The sequence below is a fragment of the Sceloporus occidentalis genome, unplaced genomic scaffold, assembly GCF_023333645.1.
Source record: "Sceloporus occidentalis isolate IW3139 unplaced genomic scaffold, rSceOcc1.0.p SCAF_4, whole genome shotgun sequence".
Taxonomy (NCBI): domain Eukaryota; kingdom Metazoa; phylum Chordata; class Lepidosauria; order Squamata; family Phrynosomatidae; genus Sceloporus; species Sceloporus occidentalis.
In genome coordinates this window covers 203,109,826-203,129,602 of record NW_028316984.1, presented here as the reverse complement: position 1 = coordinate 203,129,602, position 19,777 = coordinate 203,109,826, and the positions used below count along the sequence as shown (strand labels likewise).

The window sequence follows — 19,777 nt, the reverse complement described above, 5'->3', positions numbered from 1 at the left end:
TTTTCAAGCTGTCAGCCTAAGGAGTCCAGTTTTGACAAAAATTAATATTGGGTTATATCCTCTCCCTAGATCTTGCTAGAGTTGAGCCTTTAGTTCAGCTAGATTTACACATGTGTTGATCCACCATTTCACAGTTGACTGAATGGGTCTACTTTAGCTAGGATTAAACAGCACAGAATTTGAGCTAATCAGGTTGCATCTACAATGCAGAATTAACGCACTTTCATACCGCTTTAACTGTTAAATGGATTTGTAATTGGTTGACTTGCCGAAACCAAAGGGTGCACACAACAATGGCTCTCCTTCATCCTGGAGAGAATTGACCACAGGGTGCCACAGGGTTCTGTCTTGGGCCCAGTGCTATTCAATACATTTATCAATGACTTGGACAAAAGAATAGAGAGCATGCTTATCAAATTTGCAGATAACACCAAATTAGGAGGAATAGCTAATAACCCAGAGGAAAGGATTAAAATTCAAAATGACTTTAACAGATTAGAAAGTTGAGGTAAAGTGAACAAAATGAATTTCAACACAGAGAAATGTAAGGTGGTGCACTTAGGTAGAAAAAAATGAAATGCATAGATATAGGATGGAGGACACCTGGCTTAAGGAGACTATGTGTGAAAGGGATCTAGGAGTCCTAGTAGACCACAAGCTGAACATGAGTTAACAATGTGATGAAGCAGCTAAAAACTCCAATGTGATTTTAGGCTGCATCAGTAGAAACCCAAAAGGAGCCCTCTTCCTCTTCTTCACCCCACCCAAAACATTTGCACACCTAAAATAGGCTGCACAGTGTTGGTATTCAGCAGAAGGCTGGTGTAGCACAACAACAGCTTAACTATATGAGTGTAGATTTACTCTTTGCAAGTAAAATGTAGGATCTGGTCCCATCCATGTCAAACTGTGTGGCAGTTACTATTTGGAAGTGTACTCCAAGTGTTCTTTTATTATTATTAATTCTGCTCTACTGGTAGAAGCGGTGTGTTGCTTGTGCTGCATAAATTATGTTGTCGCTGCACGCAATTCATTTTGAGAGCTCTTTCCCCAAGTCCATCTACCAATCCACAGTTAGTTGGAAAACGATTATGATAAAATTGACATTTACTGATAAATATCACATTCTAGCAGAACCATAAATAACCTTTCCTGGATAGGAGACTGTTCTGCTCGAACAGTCGGGCCCAAACTGACAAACTGTTTTGCTGCCAGATGAGCCCTTAAAGAGGTCAGCAAACCCCTTTGGGCAAGTCTCAGCCTCAGACAGACCCTCCAAGTGGGCAAGGAAGTCAACTTCCTTCTGGACCCCAAGGGACCCAGGAGAGTCTCCAGAGATGGTCTGGGAAGGAGCAAAGCAGCTGGGAAAGGAGCCCATGGGACATTATGGACCTTTGGTGAAAATGAAGATGTTTATTAGGGAAGGTAAGTTAAGGAAATGAACATGCATGTCCTTTATGGTAAATGTCACGAGTCAGTCATCCATTGGGAGGAGTGAGAGCAAGGAATGCTGGGAGAGTGTTTGAATGGGGTTCTAGAAGGCTGGAGGGTTTGACTGTTGGCCAGTTAGGAAGAACAGTTCCTTCTGCTTTTCTTGGTGGAGAAGGGAAGGTGGGTTTCCAGAGGCAGCTGGGGAGAAGAAGGATGGGGATGGGGGCAGCCAAATGGGGTCCATGTCTGGGAATGGAGAATGGGGAAGAGCCCCTTTTGGGGTCAATGATGGGGGTCTGAGGAGTCTTCCATAGGGAGGGAGTCTTAGGGGCTGAAGGCAAGGAAGCCCCCTTCTCTGCCCCCAAAGGCATGGGGTTTCCATGGCTGAAAGGCCTCATCTGCCCCTTGGCAGCCTTGGGGGGGGGGGGAGGCAAAGAGATAGCCATGACTCTTGGGAAGGGGTCTCTGTGGGAATAGATAGGGCTCTTTCAAGGCAAAAGGAATCCAGCTCTGGCAGTAAAGCGCTCTCTACAATCCGTGCCCCAGGATACCTCTGAAACCCAGGGTGGCTTACAGGTTTTTGCTTCTGTTTCCTTAGTCACATTCCATTTATTTCCTTTGAACTGGAGTAGGCATTCTCTAGACCTCCAGGTATTGATAAACTGCAGCTACCAACAGCCCCTTGGACAGTAGAACAAATAAATGAGAGACATCACCTTTCTTTAGGGCTAAATCTTGTGCATAATCTCAGCTGATGAAGAAAGAAGAGCCTTTCGTTGTTCTTCTTTGCTGTCAGGTTGGCCTCAGCCTCAGGGAACCCTAAGAATGAGGGACCTCCAAGAGCCACTGTTATTCAAAGGCTGAACCAGGTCTTGCCAGCTCAGCATTTGGGCTTCCTTGAGTCAATCCACCTCCAGTGCGTTCTTTCTCTTTTCCTGCCACCTTCCACTTTCCCAACGAATCCTGTCATCTCCCAGTATGTCCAAAGTACGATACCCTGACTTTATTTATTTTGTTGTCTACACAGAATTGAGGTTTGGTTGTTGTTTTTTAAGAATAATCTTTCTTAAGTTATATACAGATTAAAAGAGGATACAGTGATGCTTGGCTTTATCATTCTTATTTTACATACACCCTCTATTCCCTTCCTCCCCCCACACTTCTGTTGTTGTCGTATTGTTGTTGCTTCCTTATAGCTATACTACCCTCTCTAGCTTAATTACTAAGACTAAACATTCAAGTGTAGATCATTCAGCTTATTTCTAAGGCAACGGGTTGAACCCCCCTTCTCCTTTCTATCATATTTGTTATTTTCTATTTTCCACTATACAATTCCCTCAGATTTGTCCAGATGATCTTTTGCTCCCGCATTTCCTCACCCTTTAGCTTCATTCTCAAAGTGTCCGTCTCAATCACGTTTAAACAGTTCTCTAACCAGTCTTCTATCTTGGGGTTTCCTCCTTTCTCCAATATTTTGCAAGAGTGATTCTGGCTGATGTTATCAAATAAAGAAGTGGCTTCAATTTTTGTCTTAATGTTTTGTCTTCCACTATACTGAGTAAACACATTTCTGGTAATAACGGGAAATCCAATTGTATAATCTTCTTTATTCTCTTATGAACCTCTACCCAGAATTTCTTTTCCTTGGGGCATGTCCACCACATATGAAAAAAACTGCCTACACCTTTCCCACACTTCCAACAATTCCCTTTTTCTCTTTCATGAATTTTTGCTAATCTACTGGGAGTTATATACCACCTAAACATCGTCTTGTAAAAGTTTTCTTTTATGTCTGAACATAATGTAAACTTTAAATCCTTTCCCCACGCTCTTTCCCATGCTTCAATTTGAATGTTTTTACCTAAATTTTGGGCCCATTGTATCATACAGTGTTTTATTTGCTCTTGTTCCAACTCTAATTTCAATAATAACCTATAATATTTTGATATTTTTTCCCTTCCTTTATCTAATATTATCAAATCTAGTTCTGTCTTTTTATTCGATATTCCAAATTGTTTTCCATCAAATTTATATCTGTTCATTAACTGGTAATATAAGTACCAATTCATATTGTATCCTTCTTTATTTAGTTCCTCTATTGTCTTCATTACTAATTTCCCCTTTTCCGTTTTCAAAATATCCTTATATCTAAGCCATTCCCTCCCTTCTAATTTCCCCTTTCTTAATATCGCTTCATGTGGTGAGGCCCATTCCGGTAATGATCTATATATTTTCTCTTTGTATAATATCCACACTTTCCATAAAGTTTTCCTTAATATATGATCCTTAAATTCCTTGTTGTTTGTTTTTGCATTTTTTTGCATTTTTCTACTGCCCCTGATATATGTACTTTCATTCATTGTTTCCTGTTCCTGTCTTTGTAATAATGGTTTTAATTGCTGATTGAATTTTACCTGTTTTGTAACGTTTTTACATAACTTTGTAAGCCGCCCTGATCATTTCTTGGAAGGGCGGGGTATAAATAAAATTTATTATTATTTATTATTATTATTATTATTATTGTTAAGTTCTGTCTTCCCCCACCACATATATGCATGCCAACCATATCGTAGGTTAAACCCCTCCAAATTTAGTAGTTGTTCATCTTTTAATTCTACCCAACTATTAATCCAATCTAAGCAGCTTGCGTGAAAGTACAATTTTAGATTTGGCATCCCTAACCCTCCTCTGTCTTTGTCAATATCGTCCATTTTATCCTTGCCTTCCTCCTGGCCCAAACGAATCTTTTAAGACCTTTCTCCCATGCAGTAAAAATTCGATCATTATGTATTACTGGTAGATTTTGAAATAGATGTAATATTTTAGGTAAAATACACATTTTTACAATTGCTATTTTCCCTAACAAGGATAATTGTAATTTAGACCATTTCTTCATATTCCCTTTAATCTCTTGCCAGCCTATTTTGTAATTGTTATCAAATAATTCATTATTTTTACTTGTTACTTTAATTCCTAAGTATTTCACTTTCTTTTGAACTTTGATTCCTACTTTTTCTTGTAATTTTCCCTGTTTTATTTTTGTCATATTACATGTTATTATTGCTGATTTTTCTTTGTTTATTTTAAAGCCTGCTTGTTCCCCAAAGTCATTTACTATTTTTAGAGTTTTAAGAATATTTTCAAGGGGGTCTTCTATAGCTAACAGGACATCATCCGCATATGCTCTTATCTTTATTTCCCTTCCTCTAATTTTTGTCCCTTGAATTGATTTTGCTTCTCTTATTTTATTACACAATATCTCCAAACACATAATAAATATTAGGGGTGATAGAGGACAGCCTTGCTTTGTTCCTTTTTTTATTTTACATTCTTTAGTTCTTATTCCATTAACTATAATTCTTGCCGATTGTTCCTTATATATTTCTGTTACCCATTTTAATATGTTATCTCCTAAATCCAATTTTTTGATCAATTTTAGCATAAATTCCCAATTTAGATTATCAAAGGCCTTTTCTGCATCCAAAAATAATAGTGCTACTTCCTTACTTGGGTTTTTATCATAATATTCAATTAAATCACTTATAATTCTTATGTTTTGCTTAATTTGTCTACCTGGTAGGAATCCACATTGGTCTTCCTTAATCCAATCTTTTAATATCATTTTTAGTCTTTCAGCTAGAATAGATGTAAATACTTTGTAATCTGTGTTTAATAACGATATTGGTCTAAAATTTTGAGGGTAATTTGGGTCCTTCCCATCTTTTGATATTAAAGTTATGTTTGCCTCTTTCCATGTATTGGGTATTCCTTCTACTAATATGTTATTAAAAACTTTTTCTAAAGGTTCCAATAATTCTTCTTCATAAATCTTATAGTAATTTAGTGTATACCCATCTGGAGCTGGGGCCTTCCCTTTTTTCCCTTTCCTTATTGCTTCTCTTATTTCTTCCTTGGTTATCCTTTGATTTATTTTCTCTTTAATATCCTTCTTGATCTTGATTTCCTCTAATTTATCTATATATTATTCTAATTTTCCTGGGGTTTTTTTGTTATCACTATTATCCCCATATAGATTTTTATAATAGTTAAGAAATATTTCCCTAATTTTTGATTGTTCCATTATCATCATTTGATTTCTCTTTATTGCAACTATTTGTCTTTTCTCTTTCATCTTTTTAACTCTAAATGCCAAGAACTTCCCTGCCTTATTCCCATGTTCAAAATATATTTGTTTTGTAAACTTCATTTTCTTAACTATTTCGTCTGTTGTTTTTAAATTAAGTTGGTTTTTTAGTATTTTCATTTCCTTTTCTATTTTTTTATTATTGGGATTCTTTATTTTCTCCTTTTCTTTCTCCTGTATTTTTTCTGATATTGTTTTTATTTCTATTCTTTTCATTTTATTTTTTTCCGATTTTTTCTTTATCAAGTGTCCTCTAATTACTGCCTTTGCGGCATCCCAGATTATTTTCATATTAGTATCTTTTTCCGTATTCTCTTTAAAAAAGAATTTTATTTGTTCCCTTATTTCCTTTTCTCTCTTCTTGTCCTTTAGTAATTGCTCATCCAATCTCCATTTATAATCTTTTTCTTTTTGTTTTAGTTCCATCCAGATTTGATTATGATCCGAATTTTTATTAATTCTAATTTTTATTTCTTTCATTTCTTCCAAAAATTGTCGTGAAATAATGAACATATCTATTCTGGATGCCGAATTATGTGGAACTGAGAAAAAGGTGTAGTCTTTAATCCCTTCATTTTTGTGTCTCCATGCATCTGATAGTGAGATAGTATCTAGCATTTCAAAGAAGCTTTCGGGTAGTTTACCTTGTTTTTCCTCTATTTTTTTTTTTTTTTTTTGAAATTCTATCTAGTTGTGGATCTACCACCCCATTCTAATCCCCCATTAATATATGTGAATCATAATTCAATTTTTTTATTTCTTTAGACAATCTTTTATAAAATCTTGCTTTCTTTTCTGTGGGTCCGTAGATTCCTACCACTAATGTTCTTTTTTCATTAACTGTGATTTCCACCCCAATATATCTGCCTTCTTTATCATTCATTACTTCTAAGACTGGTATCTTATTTTTTATGTATATTGCCACCCCATTCTTATTTTTTTTTGGTCCAGCTGAGATATAAACCTCTCCCAGCTTTGGATTTTTTAAATATTTTTTCTCTTTTTCCTTAATCCTAGTTTCCTGTATACTACACATGTCCCATTTTTGTTTTTCTAATTCATGAAATATTTTTTTCCTTTTGTACGGTGAGTTCATCCCTTTTATGTGTTAAGGAAAAAGCAACATGGGATATTCAGTGATTGAAATAAAACATGTATGTGAGAGTCAGGATGACTCAGCAGAAGCAAATTAAGAACCACACAGGTGTAAATGGTAATGCAATTAACAAGTCCTGTATGCCAAGGACAGAAAAGTAAAGTGAATAATTGAACACACCTGAGAATTGTTAAGTGGTCAATGCTGAGATGATGAAATAATTAATTCTGGGTAGAAACAAGAGAACCAATGAGAATGGATGTACACGCCCACTGGGTGGAAACTGACAAGAGTGGGTGGTATGATCCAAGGACTATAATAATGACTATGGCCTGTTACAGACAGCCAAAATAAAGCTGCTTCGAGTCACAGTGGAGGTATGGTGTTTCAATGATGCATGCTTCCTAAGAGTCCAGAAGTCGCACCAAAGCCACGCTCCAGCCCTAAGGACTGGAGTGTGGCTTTGGTGTGGCTTCTGGACTCTTAGGACGCATGCATCATTGAAACACCATACCTCCACTGTGACTCGAAGCAGCTTTATTTTGGCTGTCTGTAACAGGCCTATGATTCCCAATGTATTTTGTGGGTAGTAGTTAGGAGTATTATTGGAGTTGTATTGGATAGTTGTGGAGCTGTATATAGTAGAATAAAGTAGATCTTTTGTATAAGACTACTGAGTTGTCTGGTGTCTTGGGTGAAGATACAAGAGCCAGCTGGATCCTGAAGAAGTGGGAAGACTTCTGTGGAAGCAAGAGTGAGAAGGCTTGGAGAGTTTGTCAGGGTCTTCAGCCTGTTCTCTGTAACTCTGCTGCTTTAGAGCAAAGCTTTATCCACTGGCCAAAACTAGTCAGCGTCGGTGCGCAACAAGGTGGTGAGTTCGAGCCAGAGGTGAAGAGCTACAACTCCCATCATCCCTGACATTATGTTCCATGATAGGAACTTCATTGTCACAGGCCTTTAGGTTTCTTCAATCTCCTTATCAACTTCTTCTCCTGTTCCTTCCCAGTCCTTTCTCCCTTCTATTACGAAATCAGTATTTTCCCTCAACAGTCTAGCTTCTTCTTCCCACTCCAGATCAACTCCTCCAACTGCTCCAGCCACTTGTTCTTCTTCGGTAAGATCTGTTACTTTCCCTTGGTCTGTCATCTCTCCTCCTTCTTTTTCTTTCCAGTCCTTCCTTCCCGCTTCTTCTTGCTGTTTCCTTTTCTCTTCTTGTTCTCTCTCTTTTTCCCTCTGTTCTTCTTTCACATCTTTATTCATCTTCTCTTCTTCTCTAAACCATTTATTGTAAAAAAAAAATTAGCTTTCTCTATGGAGTCTATCCTGTAATATCTTTGCTTCCATGTAAAAGATATACCTTCAAGCGGTTCCCATTTGTACCTTACATTCTTTATCTGTAGCATTCTCGTTAGATTTAAGTAATCTCTTCTTTTACGTAGTATCTCACCGGGTACGTCTTTGAAGATTTTGATTTCCATTCCATCTATTGTGATTTTTTTTGCATAGTTCTCTTGTATTACTCTATCTTTTATCCTTTCCCTTGTGAAATATACTACTATATCCCTAGGCAGATCTCGATTCTTGGCTGCTGCCGAGTTGATTCTGAAGATCTTGTCCACGTCCAAGTCCAGATATTCAGGCGTACAGTCTATCAGCTTCGCTAATACAGGGACCACCTTCTCGTATAGGTTTTCATTATACTTCTCTTTTAAGCCTCTGATTTTGACACATTTCCTTCTATCTTTTAACTCCCTCATTTTGCTTATTTCTTTTTCATGCGTTTGTGTTATTATTATTTCTTGTGTCACTCTCTCCAGTTCCTCTGTCTTTACTTCTAGTTTATTCGTCCTCTTTTTGACTTCTTTTACATCTTCTGACATCCCTCTCATCGTTTCTTTCAATTCATCTATGTCCCTTTTGAAATCTTGTCTTAATTCCTCTCTCGAGTCCTTATTTCCTGACGTATATTTAGTTCAATTTTTTGGATTGCTTCCAATATATTTCCAATTTGGATCTACGGTTTTCAGTTCCAGGGAGGGCCTTCTAGCCAAGTTTTGCTTCGATTCTGCCTGTTGCATCATTTTCTTTTCTTTTTCCTTTTCGCTTCCTCTTGTTACTATTGTTCTTTCCATTTTACTTATTATTCTTGTAATATTTCCTCCTGACCGCTAGACGTCGCTCTATGCTTGTTGCTCTACTTACTGCCTCCTTTGTCTCCTCTTGCTGTGTCTCTTTGTTCTATTTCCTTATTCCATTCTTGCGGTCCTTTGGGTGGTGTTTTGTTCACTTTTTATTAACACTGCTTCTCCTCTTGCTTTCCCTCCTTGTTTCCCTCTCCAGTATTCTACTTCCTTTTTACCTACTTCCTTCTCTTACATGCGGTCCCTGACCTTGAAAACGCCGAGCCTCTTCCCAAAGTCTCTTTGTAAGTCCAAATTTTAAATTTTTCTCTTCTACCTATCCCTCTGCTCCTCCTCTTCAGTCGTTGCCGTCTGCTTCTCCTCCTCGTCGGCTACCGTCTGCTTCTCCTCCTCGTCGGCTACCGTCTGCTTCTCCTCCTTGTCAGCTACCGTCTGCTTCTCCTCCTCGTCGGCTACCGTCTGCTTCTCCTCCTCGTCGGCTACCGTCTGCTTCTCCTCCTCGTCGGCTACCGTCTGCTTCTCCTCCTCGTTGGCTACCGTCTGCTTCTCCTCCTCGTCGGCTACCGTCTGCTTCTCCTCCTCGTCGGCTACCGTCTGCTTCTCCTCCTCGTCGGCTACCGTCTGCTTCTCCTCCTCGTCGGCTACCGTCTGCTTCTCCTCCTTGTCAGCTACCGTCTGCTTCTCCTCCTCGTCGGCTACCGTCTGCTTCTCCTCCTCGTCGGCTACCGTCTGCTTCTCCTCCTCGTCGGCTACCGTCTGCTTCTCCTCCTCGTCGGCTACCGTCTGCTTCTCCTCCTTGTCAGCTACCGTCTGCTTCTCCTCCTCGTCGGCTACCGTCTGCTTCTCCTCCTCGTCGGCTACCGTCTGCTTCTCCTCCTCGTCGGCTACCGTCTGCTTCTCCTCCTCGTTGGCTACCGTCTGCTTCTCCTCCTCGTCGGCTACCGTCTGCTTCTCCTCCTCGTCGGTTACCGTCTGCTTCTCCTCCTCGTTGGCTACCGTCTGCTTCTCCTCCTCGTCGGCTACCGTCTGCTTCTCCTCCTCGTTGGCTACCGTCTGCTTCTCCTCCTTGTCAGCTACCGTCTGCTTCTCCTCCTCGTCGGCTACCGTCTGCTTCTCCTCCTCGTCGGCTACCGTCTGCTTCTCCTCCTCGTCGGCTACCGTCTGCTTCTCCTCCTCGTTGGCTACCGTCTGCTTCTCCTCCTCGTCGGTTACCGTCTGCTTCTCCTCCTCGTCCGCTGTCGTCTGCTTCTCCTCCTCGTCCGATGTCCTTTATTCCTCCTCCTCACCTCCCAACTTCAACCTTCTCTCTATTCACTACTCACACCCCGATCTCTTCTTCTCTTTTTGTTGTCTCCCAATTATTCTGACTTCCTTGTCCTCCAATCTTATTTATCTCCGCTTTCCCCTTCTCTTTCGCAATTCTCAATTTCTGAGGTTTGATTCCTCTCCTCCTTTGCCCTCTCTCTTGAGCCTGTCGTGCTTTCTATGATATCTTCCCTGAACTTCTATGCTTCGACCAGGCTATTCAGACCGTTCTGTATACTTCCTTGTTCAGTGGTTTCTTAATAATCCAGCATTCAGTCTTAGATCTACTCCAATAGTCCATAGAGATAACAGTTTCTCCAGTCCTCAGATAAAGTCTTTTTGGTTGGGATCTTTCTTTTGCCAGCAACAAATTCCTTCCATATGCTTCTCTCCCTCCCTTTAAAAGAAACGCCGGCTCGGCGGGGCTTGCTTTTAGCCCCTGTCTGCGGTCGCGGTCTGCTCTCATCCTCCAGTTGCAAAGCCCCCAAAATGGATCTGTTGATCCTATCTGGGCTTCTGCCGCTGTATGAGGACCCCGCGAGCCCACCTGAGTCCCCTTTATCGGGGGGAACGATGTTCCTAGTCAGTAACTACCACAAACGGAACAGCATCCCCACCTGCTACCGCGGGTTGTTGTTAGCACTCCGCCATCTTTTTTTTCCAGAATTGAGGTTTGGTTTTGTCTCAGCGCCATTGAATTTCCCTTTTGGTGGTACATGGAAGACTGTGTAAATGTGTGAACATATAAAACCCCTCCATTTGTTCTTTTTATAGGACTGAATCTTTCCAAGATGGCTTCCAAAAGAAGGAAGAAAGGTGAAGGTCTGAGGGAAACCAGAGGAGAGTTTACCTTGAAGAAGGTAAATGTACACTGCTTCCTTTAAAATTCAGCCATCGGGAGGGAACTCAACATAGGATCCCAAAATGTTGATCCCAAGGGCAGAAGGATTTCCCTTCCTTCAAGGTCCTCCTCTGTCCTTCATTGGCTCAGTTGACCCCTGCCTCCGTCCATCTTGTCCTTGCTTTCAATCCCTGGGAATCAGGGCCAGGGATGGTGCTTCCTTGCAATGATGGCCCTCAGAATCTCCCTCAGAGTCTGCCAGGAAGACCTTCTCTATGCCTGTGTTTGCCTTAAACCCAGGGATATGAGGCAGGGTTGGTCCACCATTTGGGGGGAAGGAGGTACTGACTCAGGCAGCTGGTTTAAAGGAATCATGAAAGGAAGCAATTCCTAATGGTTTCATTTTTGATTCTCATCATTTTATTGTGAAGAATGGGAAGAGTCTGAGTTAAGTGCTGAATAATAATATCTGGGATGTACCATGTGCTTTCCTCACTTTTTGCTTAGTCCTTTTCTGCATAAGGGCCTCTTTGTGTTGCAGGTGACTTTTAAAGATGTAGCGGTGTATTTCACCAAAGAGGAATGGCAACTGCTGGACCCGAAGCAGAGAGCATTGTATGAAGTGGTTATGATGGAGAACTATGAGAACGCGTCCTCCTTGGGTAAGGAACCTGAATCCACTGCCTTTCCAATGAAGATGGAGGGTTCTTCCATTCAAATGGCACTGTCATAACACTATCATTCCATTTTAATTGTCATAACAACATCCTGGGTAATCTTGGAATTTGTAGTTTAATGGGGCACTAGAGCTCTCCGGTTGATGATTGTAAAAAACCTGAAGCAGTGCAGATGAGGATGAGAGTATTTGGGAAGAAATGGAAGGGTACCAGGCATGTGGAAGCAAGAAGGCAGGGCAAGAGCAAAGCAAAGATAGTCTAGCTCTTTTTGGAAAGGAAGGGAATTCTGGGAAAGTCCATAAGAGCCAGAAGAGGTGCCTTCAGTATTGTGTGGCCGCAACAAACCTAAAAAAATCTTAGCAACAGGTTCATGTAAACTAGTGCCAACCAGCTCAAGTCCTTCTTTTCAAACATTATAAGGGGTTCCATTAAGCAATTGTGACTAATATCTATGAAGGGAGGGAAAGGGGACACAGATACCCCATTATTTGTGATGTTTCTTGTTCTAGTTGAGATTGCTTAGCTCCATTGTTGATTCCAGAGGTTCCTCTTCTCTTAATGTTGAGATGAGTCTTGTGTGTCTGTCTTTCTTTCTAGAAGAACATGAGCCATGTCTGAGATTCGACACTGAAGAGAAACCACACAAATGCCAGCAGTGTGGGAAAGCTTTTGCTCGCAAGTCAAGGCTTGAAAGACACCAGAGAATCCACACAGGAGAGAAACCTTACAGATGTCAGGAGTGTGGGAAATGCTTTGCTCATAAGTTAAATCTTGTGGTCCATGAGAGAATACACACAGGAGAGAAACCATATAAATGCCAGCAGTGTGGGAAAGACTTTGCTCGCAAGTCAGTCCTTATGGTCCATGAGAGAATACACACAGGAGAGAAACCATATAAATGCCAGCAATGTGGGAAAGGTTTTGCTTGCAAGTCAAGGCTTGAAAGACACAAGAGAGTCCACACAGGAGACAAACCGTATAAATGCCAGCAGTGTGGGAAATGCTTTGCTGACAAATCAGTCCTTGTCATCCATAAGAGAATCCACACAGGAGAGAAACCTTACAGATGTCGGGACTGTGGGAAATGCTTTGTTCACAAGTCAGCCCTTGTTGTCCATGAGAGAGTCCACACAGGAGAGAAACCTCACAGATGCCAGCAGTGTGGGAAAGGCTTTGCCGAGAAGTCATACCTTGTGGTCCACAAGAGAATCCACACAGGAGAGAAACCATACAAATGCCAGGAGTGTGGGAGATGCTTTGTTTGGAAGTCACACTTTGTGGTCCATGAGAGAGTCCACACAGGAGAGAAACCTCACAGATGCCAGCATTGTGGGAAAGACTTTGCTAAGAAGTCATACCTTGTTGTACATCATAGAGTCCACACAGGAGAGAAACCATACAAATGTCAGCAATGTGGGAAATCCTTTGCTAACAAGTCAGTCCTTGTGGTCCATGAGAGAAGCCACACAGGAGAGAAACCATTCAAATGCCAGGAGTGTGGGAAAGGCTTTGCTGACAAATCAGTCCTTGTGGTCCATGAAAGAGTCCACACAGGAGAGAAACCATACAAATGCCAGCAGTGTGGCAAGTCTTTTACTTCAGGTGCCAGCCTTACAAACCACCATAGCATTCATACAAGAGAGAAGCCATAGAAATGCAAAGACTGCAGGAAAGGTTTTTCTCTGAATGAACACTTTTTGAGGCATCATAAAATCCACACTAGAGAGAAAATGTAGAAATGTGAGCATTTGAAAAGGCTTTTTTTTTGTTGAGTCAGACTTCATACATTTCCATTGTGTTTTGTGAAGTAGTAGTGTAATCTTCTTTTTTGAATATCTGCTACAAAGTACTTGGTTTTAAAGTATTTTGCCCTCACAGGGACATTCAATAAACCTTTGAATTATTTGGAGCATTCTGTATTCTTCATTGCCTATCTACAATCTGTGAAATACAGCATCAGTTATGGCGCATCAGTATTGGTATCAATGAGGTGCTGCTAGAATTCAGCTGGTTCTGGCGATGAAGAAGCATGCAGAAAATGCATTTCCTTTCTAGCCCTGCATTGACACACACAACATGCGCCGGATCCCGAGTCAAACCCTGATTTCCCCTTCTGTCCTCAGGACCTAAACCTGGGCTAGAAAGGAACATTTTTTTATTTGGGTTCTTCTCTTGTAACATGTCTTTTTTCTTGCCCTTTTTACATGGGGCTTTACATCAAGGCCTGGCACTGACCTTTCCGTTTTCATGGAACACCTTCAGGTTGGAGATGAGGGTGCCTCTTCACCATTTTTGGGGGGTTCCAGCTCCATGCAAGATGAAAGGGCTCTGTGCGGATATACAGCTCAGCTGGGAGAGCAGTAGCTTATTATCATTTGCAAGGCTGAATTCAACTGACAAAGATGGCAGGGGGTTATAGATTTGGTTTGAGTGTTGGACTTTGACTGAAGAGCAGGGTTCAAGTCCTCTCTCAGCCACGGAAACCCACTGGGAGGGTGACCATGGGCAAGTCACACAATCTCAACCTCAAAGAATGCCATGGCAAACTCGCTTTGAAGAAACTTGCCAAGAAAACCCTATGAGAGGCCAAAAAGGGCGTGGCAGTGGCGATACTAGGGTTCTGGAACACCCAGCAACCACACGGTCCGGAATCCTAGTATGTAATGGCGTCAGCCTGATTATTATTATTATTTATTAATTAAGGTATTTATACCCCACCCTTCAGCATGGCTGCCATCACATTCATATAATAGATGCATAGCATCCGCACGTCTCGGCACGTCCATTACATCACGAGTGCGCGGTTGGTGCACTCGCGAGGTAACCAGGATGCCCGTAAAGAACCTGGAAAAACTGGCTTCTTTTAACTCTGGAGGGATTTCGCATGGTCTAGCGGCTGCAGCGTCCCTCCAGAGTAGTCATTAGAGAAACCCATGTTTTTCTCCTCGTTAATTGAGAGCTTGAGGAGAACTTTTAAAAAAAATATTCGTTCCACAAATCTCTCTTTCAAAGGGTGATTTCTTCTCTCCCTTTCAGCAACTAGCAAAATATTTTTCACAGATTTCTCTGAATGACAATAAAAGACAAGGCGAATAATTACGCTAATTACTTTGCATTTCAAACTCAATTACCATGTCAAAAGGAAGTTTGGCAGAGGTTTAAAGAACATTCCTATGCTTAAAAAAACCTGAAGGCACACACACAAAAGGCAAAAAAAGCCCAGTGTCAACAAATAAACAGTCCCAACAAGAAATGCTAGAGTTGAGGGGACCCTCAAGGACTATCCAGTCCAACCCCCTTCTGCTATGAAGTAATACATAGGAATACATGGCATACTAGAGGACATGTATTATTATTATTATTATTATTATTATTATTAACCTTTATTTATAAAGCACTGCAAATTTACACAGTGCAGTACATACAATCTTTTTAATCAGACGGTTCCCTGCCCTCAGGCTTACAATCTAACAAGACACAACACAAAAGGAGAAGGGAGTAGTGGTGAGGAAGGGACCTCTCTAGTAGCATGTCCTAGAGGACATGTAGTCTGACCCCTGTTCAACATCAGGATGTCACTGGAAGATGGGACAAACTGAGGGTTTTCTTGGCATAAAGAGGAGTTTTGCCATGGGATGCCCCTCAAGCTGAGACAGCGTGACCCACCAGGGACGTAGCCAGGATTTTGGGAAGGGGGGGTCAAGACTAAGTGCCACCATTTTGAGAGGCTAAGAGCCCCCCCAAGACACAAAAAGAGGGTCGAGCGTTTACCCTTGACACCTCGATGGCACCACTTTAACTTCCGTTATGGCTTCGTGCTATGGAATCTTGGGATCTGTAGTTTTGAGGACCTGTTGAGTCATCTGTCAGGTTCCACAACAAACTACAAATCCCAGCATTTCACAACATGGAGCCAAGGGCAGTTAAAGTGGCCAGCTGGATTATTTTTTCAGTGCAGATGCAAACTGAGTCCTTCCTCTGAAGGTGTTTACATCAGATAAATTCATCTCGATCAAGCAAAGTGCAGCTGCTCGAGCAATGAGCGGCAGCCACTCTGTTCATGCTCAGAGGCACTCTGCTCATGCTTTGAGACACTGTATTCCAACTTCTGAGCTGAGTTAAGAACCCAGGCTGCATCCACACATTTCATTCCCACTTCCAAGAGGGATTTTTAATTTTAAGACACACACACACACACACACACACACACACACACACACACACACACTTTTTAATTCCAAGACCTATCTATCTATCTATCTATCTATCTATCTATCTATGTATCTATCTATCTACCTACCAACCATAATTTTTAATTCCAAGCCATTATACGTTCCTTTCTTTTTATAATAAACAAACCCCTTTAAGAGAATCCTATTTTGGGAGAAAGGCAGGGTATAAAATCAATCAATAAAAAATTATAGTGCAATAGTCCATCAGTGCATGGCTTGCATTATAAGACTTTATACCTTTATACATTTAAAAACAATTAAAATCACAGTAGGCTCAGAGTGCTATAGAATCATGGAATCATAGAGTTGGAAGAGACCCCAAGAATGGCTATCCAGTCCTACCCCATTCTGCCATGCAGGAACTCCCAGTCAAAGCATCCTCAACTAATTATGTAATGGAGTTGTCCATCTACATTGTAGAAAGATATACTATAGCCTTATTAGACTGCAGTTCCCAGCAGTCTGTGGTGCTCCTCTTTTTTGTTGTTGCAAAAATCCAGAAATGACTGTTTTTGAAAACATGAGTCTATTCTCAGGAGAAATGTCCAGAGTAGAGTCTGAGTCTCCTTTCTCTGGACTTCTGAAACCTAAATTATCAGCTCAGTGTGCAGAAGCACATCATGATTTTAAAAATATTGTGCATTAAATTACCTTCAGTCTATGTCTATGAGATGCATATGAGACATACATGGATCCCATCTCCCATTATATCCCATTAGACATACTGTATAAAAATATACCAAACTCTGAAAAACTCCAAAATACATCTAGTCCTCAGCATTTTGGGTAAGGGATATTATTATTATTATTATTATTATTATTATTGCATGACCTTAGCATCACCATGAGAGAGGTGCAGAGAGAGAGAGTTGGTCATGTCTTGCCTCTGAGGCTGAGAGAATGTGACCCTCACAAAAGAGAATGTGGGAGAATGAGGATCTGCTGAACTTTTCCCCTGCCATTCGCTTCTCCTTTTGTCTCTTGTCCCTTTAGATTGCAAGCCTGAGGGCAGGGAAATATCTAGTAATTTGTAAGCTGCTCTGATAGCCTTTTGGCTGAAGAGCTGGGCATTAATAATAATAATAATAATAATTATTATTATTATTATTATTATTATTGGCAAGGAGAGTGCAGAATTTCCAGGAATGAAAGAGTGTGACTTACCCAATGTCACCCTGTGGATTTACATGGCTGAGCTGGGATCCTCCCAGTTCACCATAGAAATTCACTGGCTGACCTTGGGCAAGTCACATCCTCTCAGCTTCAACTCCAACTCCTAGGTATTCCTTCATGGTAGGTTTTATTCATGGCAGAATTCTTGCCATCACACCCTACTCTGCTCCTAATTGAGGATTCCTGCTTGGCAGAAGAGCATTGCCACTTGGCACCCGACCCCTCCCCTTCTCATCTGTGAGGGTCACACTATCTCAGCTTCAGGGGCATCCCATGACAAAACTCCTCTTTATGCCAATAAAACCCTCGGTTTGTCCCATCTTCCAGTGTCATCCTGATGAGACAGTGTGACCCACTTGGCTGTTGATGTTTGTTGCCTTCTTGTGGGCACTCTCAGTGCTTTGGGAGGACCCTGGCAAAACGGGGCAAGAAGGGGGGGGTTGTGGGTTTTGTGTGTGTTTAGAGGGCTCTTGCAATGAGGACATGCCAGTGTCTTCCTCTGAGACCCAGAGAGTGTGACTTGCCCAAGGCCTCCCAGAGGGCTCCTATGGCCATCCAAGCCCTGAGCTCCCTTTCCCCATGACCTCTTGGAAACATGGCTGTTGGTCGTGTGTTGTGACTTTTAGGACTCTCCTGGCATGCAAGGCTTGTTGGGGGGGGGGGGCAGTGCCTCCCTTTGAGGCTGAGAGTCTGTGCCAGGGATATAAGAAAACAACAACAACAACAACAATATCTGGGTATTGTAGTTTTGTGAGACATTTAGCCTTCTTTGTCAGAGAGCTCTGGTGGCACAACATACTACAAATCCCAGGAGTTTCCATAGCATTAAAGTATTGTCGAACTGGATTATTTCTGCAGTGTGCAGCCTTATTAGACTGCAGTTCCCAGCAGTCTGTGGTGCTATCAGAGCAGCTTACATATTGTTAGACATTTCCCTGCCCTCTCTCTCTGCACCTCTCCCATGGTGATGCTAAGAGGTCATGCAATAATAATAATAATAATAATAATAATAATAATAGGCACATTCTCTCAGCCTCAGAGGCAGGACATGACAAACCTCTCTCTCCAGCTCTCTCAAGGTGATGCTAAGGCAAACCTACGTTTATTTTGCATTGTGTGTGTGTGTGCGTGTGTGCTTGAATTTCTTGGCCTTGGAGAACCCAAAGCAATGTCTCCACTGCAAGGTAGTCTCCAGATCATAGTGATGTAACTGTATTTCATCAAAGTGATTAGTCATTTTTTTATCATCAAAATACCTGTCTTAATCCAAAAAACTGTGGCCAAGACCTTTCCTGCTAAGTTTTGAGATTTCAAGTTGTTCTCTTCTGTGAGAATTTGAATGCCAGAGCATGGCATAAAGGGCAGAAGCCTCACCTTTTGTTCTCTTTTGTTTTTCAAAGCAAAGCTGTGATTAAGCAAAGTTGGAGCAAATCACCCTAACAAAGGAAATAGCCTCCAGGATGAATGGTAGCTTTTCTTACACAAAATATTCAAATAGTGGCCATCGAGAGTCAGATGAAGGATTCTTCTCTCCCTTTCATTTCGAAATGACTAACCATCAAGATTCTTACTCATTGATCGAGAACTGCTCAGAATTTCTCCTCTCTAAAATGTTATAGAAATTGTCGAATTAGGCATATTTCTCCTAATTTTCGAATTTTGGAGAATATTCTTTACATCCCTACTCCAGAGTTAAAATGGGTGCCTGAAGATCACTGTTTTTGGGTGGTCTATACGGCGCCATATGTTTGCTTTAGGATTGTCATAAGTAGGAAAGGACTTGAAGGCAGACGACAACAACAAGGTGATAAATTGAGGAATCATGCCAATAAAGGGATCTTTTTTTGCTCCTTCTAAAGAGATTGCTGGGCTAGGAGATCGTGTTGCTTGTTGTCGTTGTTATGTTTCTGTGCTGTGCTGTGATTTAAATTTCCTAAGTCTTCAGCTCTCTTGTCTAGATTTCTGTAATGCACTCTACATGGGGCTACCTTTGTACCAAGCCCGGAAGCTTCAGCTAGTACAAAACATGGCAGCCAGATTGGTCACCGGTGCATCCAGGTTTGACCATATAACACCTAATCTGAAAGATCTCCACTGGCTGCCTATTCGCTTCCGAGCGCAATACAAGGTGTTGGTTATTACCTATAAAGCCCTACATGGGTTGGGCCTGAGTTACTTGAGGGACCGCATCTCCCCATATAATCCGCCCCGCATATTCAGGACGTCCGGGAAGAACTTGTTGGAAATTCCATCTTCCAAACATGTTTCTACATCCCAGATGGCCTATTCAGTGGTGGCCCCACAGGTTTGGAATGGTCTCCCCGAGGAGCTCCGTCTTGTGACCTCCCTGGTAACATTTAAAAAGAGGCTCAAAACCTTCCTCTTCTGTCAAGCCTTCTCCCCCGTAAAATGAAGCTGTGTATTCCCGTTCCCATCGATTCTCTGCCTTACCCTGTTGAATGATTGTGTTCAGATTTTGTCTAATTTGTATTAGTGGATTTTATCTATTTTTATGAGATGTTTTTAATGGTTTTTATATGGTCTGTAAACCGCTTTGATCTATGGAAAAGCGGTGTACAAATAAAAATTATTATTATTATTATTATTATTATTATTATTAGGCAACCAAAAATATTTATTCTGCTAGAGTCTGGCTTTAAAACAGCAGAATAGCAAAAAGTGTGCCCTTGTCTAGGGTGCTTTACAGACCACCCCTTTCGGGCGGCCTGTACCCACC

General features: G+C 41.3%; 1 protein-coding gene across 1 annotated transcript; it reads left to right on the top strand.

The window, feature by feature from the left end:
• Positions 1–1,373: 1,373 nt before the first annotated feature.
• Positions 1,374–13,506, top strand: LOC149315330 (uncharacterized). The gene is made up of 4 exons (XM_089522984.1): positions 1,374–1,425; positions 10,892–10,977; positions 11,500–11,620; positions 12,233–13,506. Exons 1-4 carry the CDS (start codon positions 1,377–1,379, stop codon positions 13,285–13,287), a joined length of 1,311 nt encoding a protein of 436 aa, XP_089379110.1. The 5' UTR covers positions 1,374–1,376; the 3' UTR covers positions 13,288–13,506.
• Positions 13,507–19,777: the final 6,271 nt, after the last annotated feature.

Bases quoted from the DNA above. Each gene is read 5' to 3' on its own strand.
- LOC149315330 (XM_089522984.1), top strand. From the start codon at position 1,377: ATGGGACATTATGGACCTTTGGTGAAAATGAAGATGTTTATTAGGGAA. The intron at 1,426-10,891 runs GTAAGTTAAGGA...TTCTTTTTATAG, and splicing joins GAAGATGTTTATTAGGGAAG to GACTGAATCTTTCCAAGATG. The intron at 10,978-11,499 runs GTAAATGTACAC...TTTGTGTTGCAG, and splicing joins GAGAGTTTACCTTGAAGAAG to GTGACTTTTAAAGATGTAGC.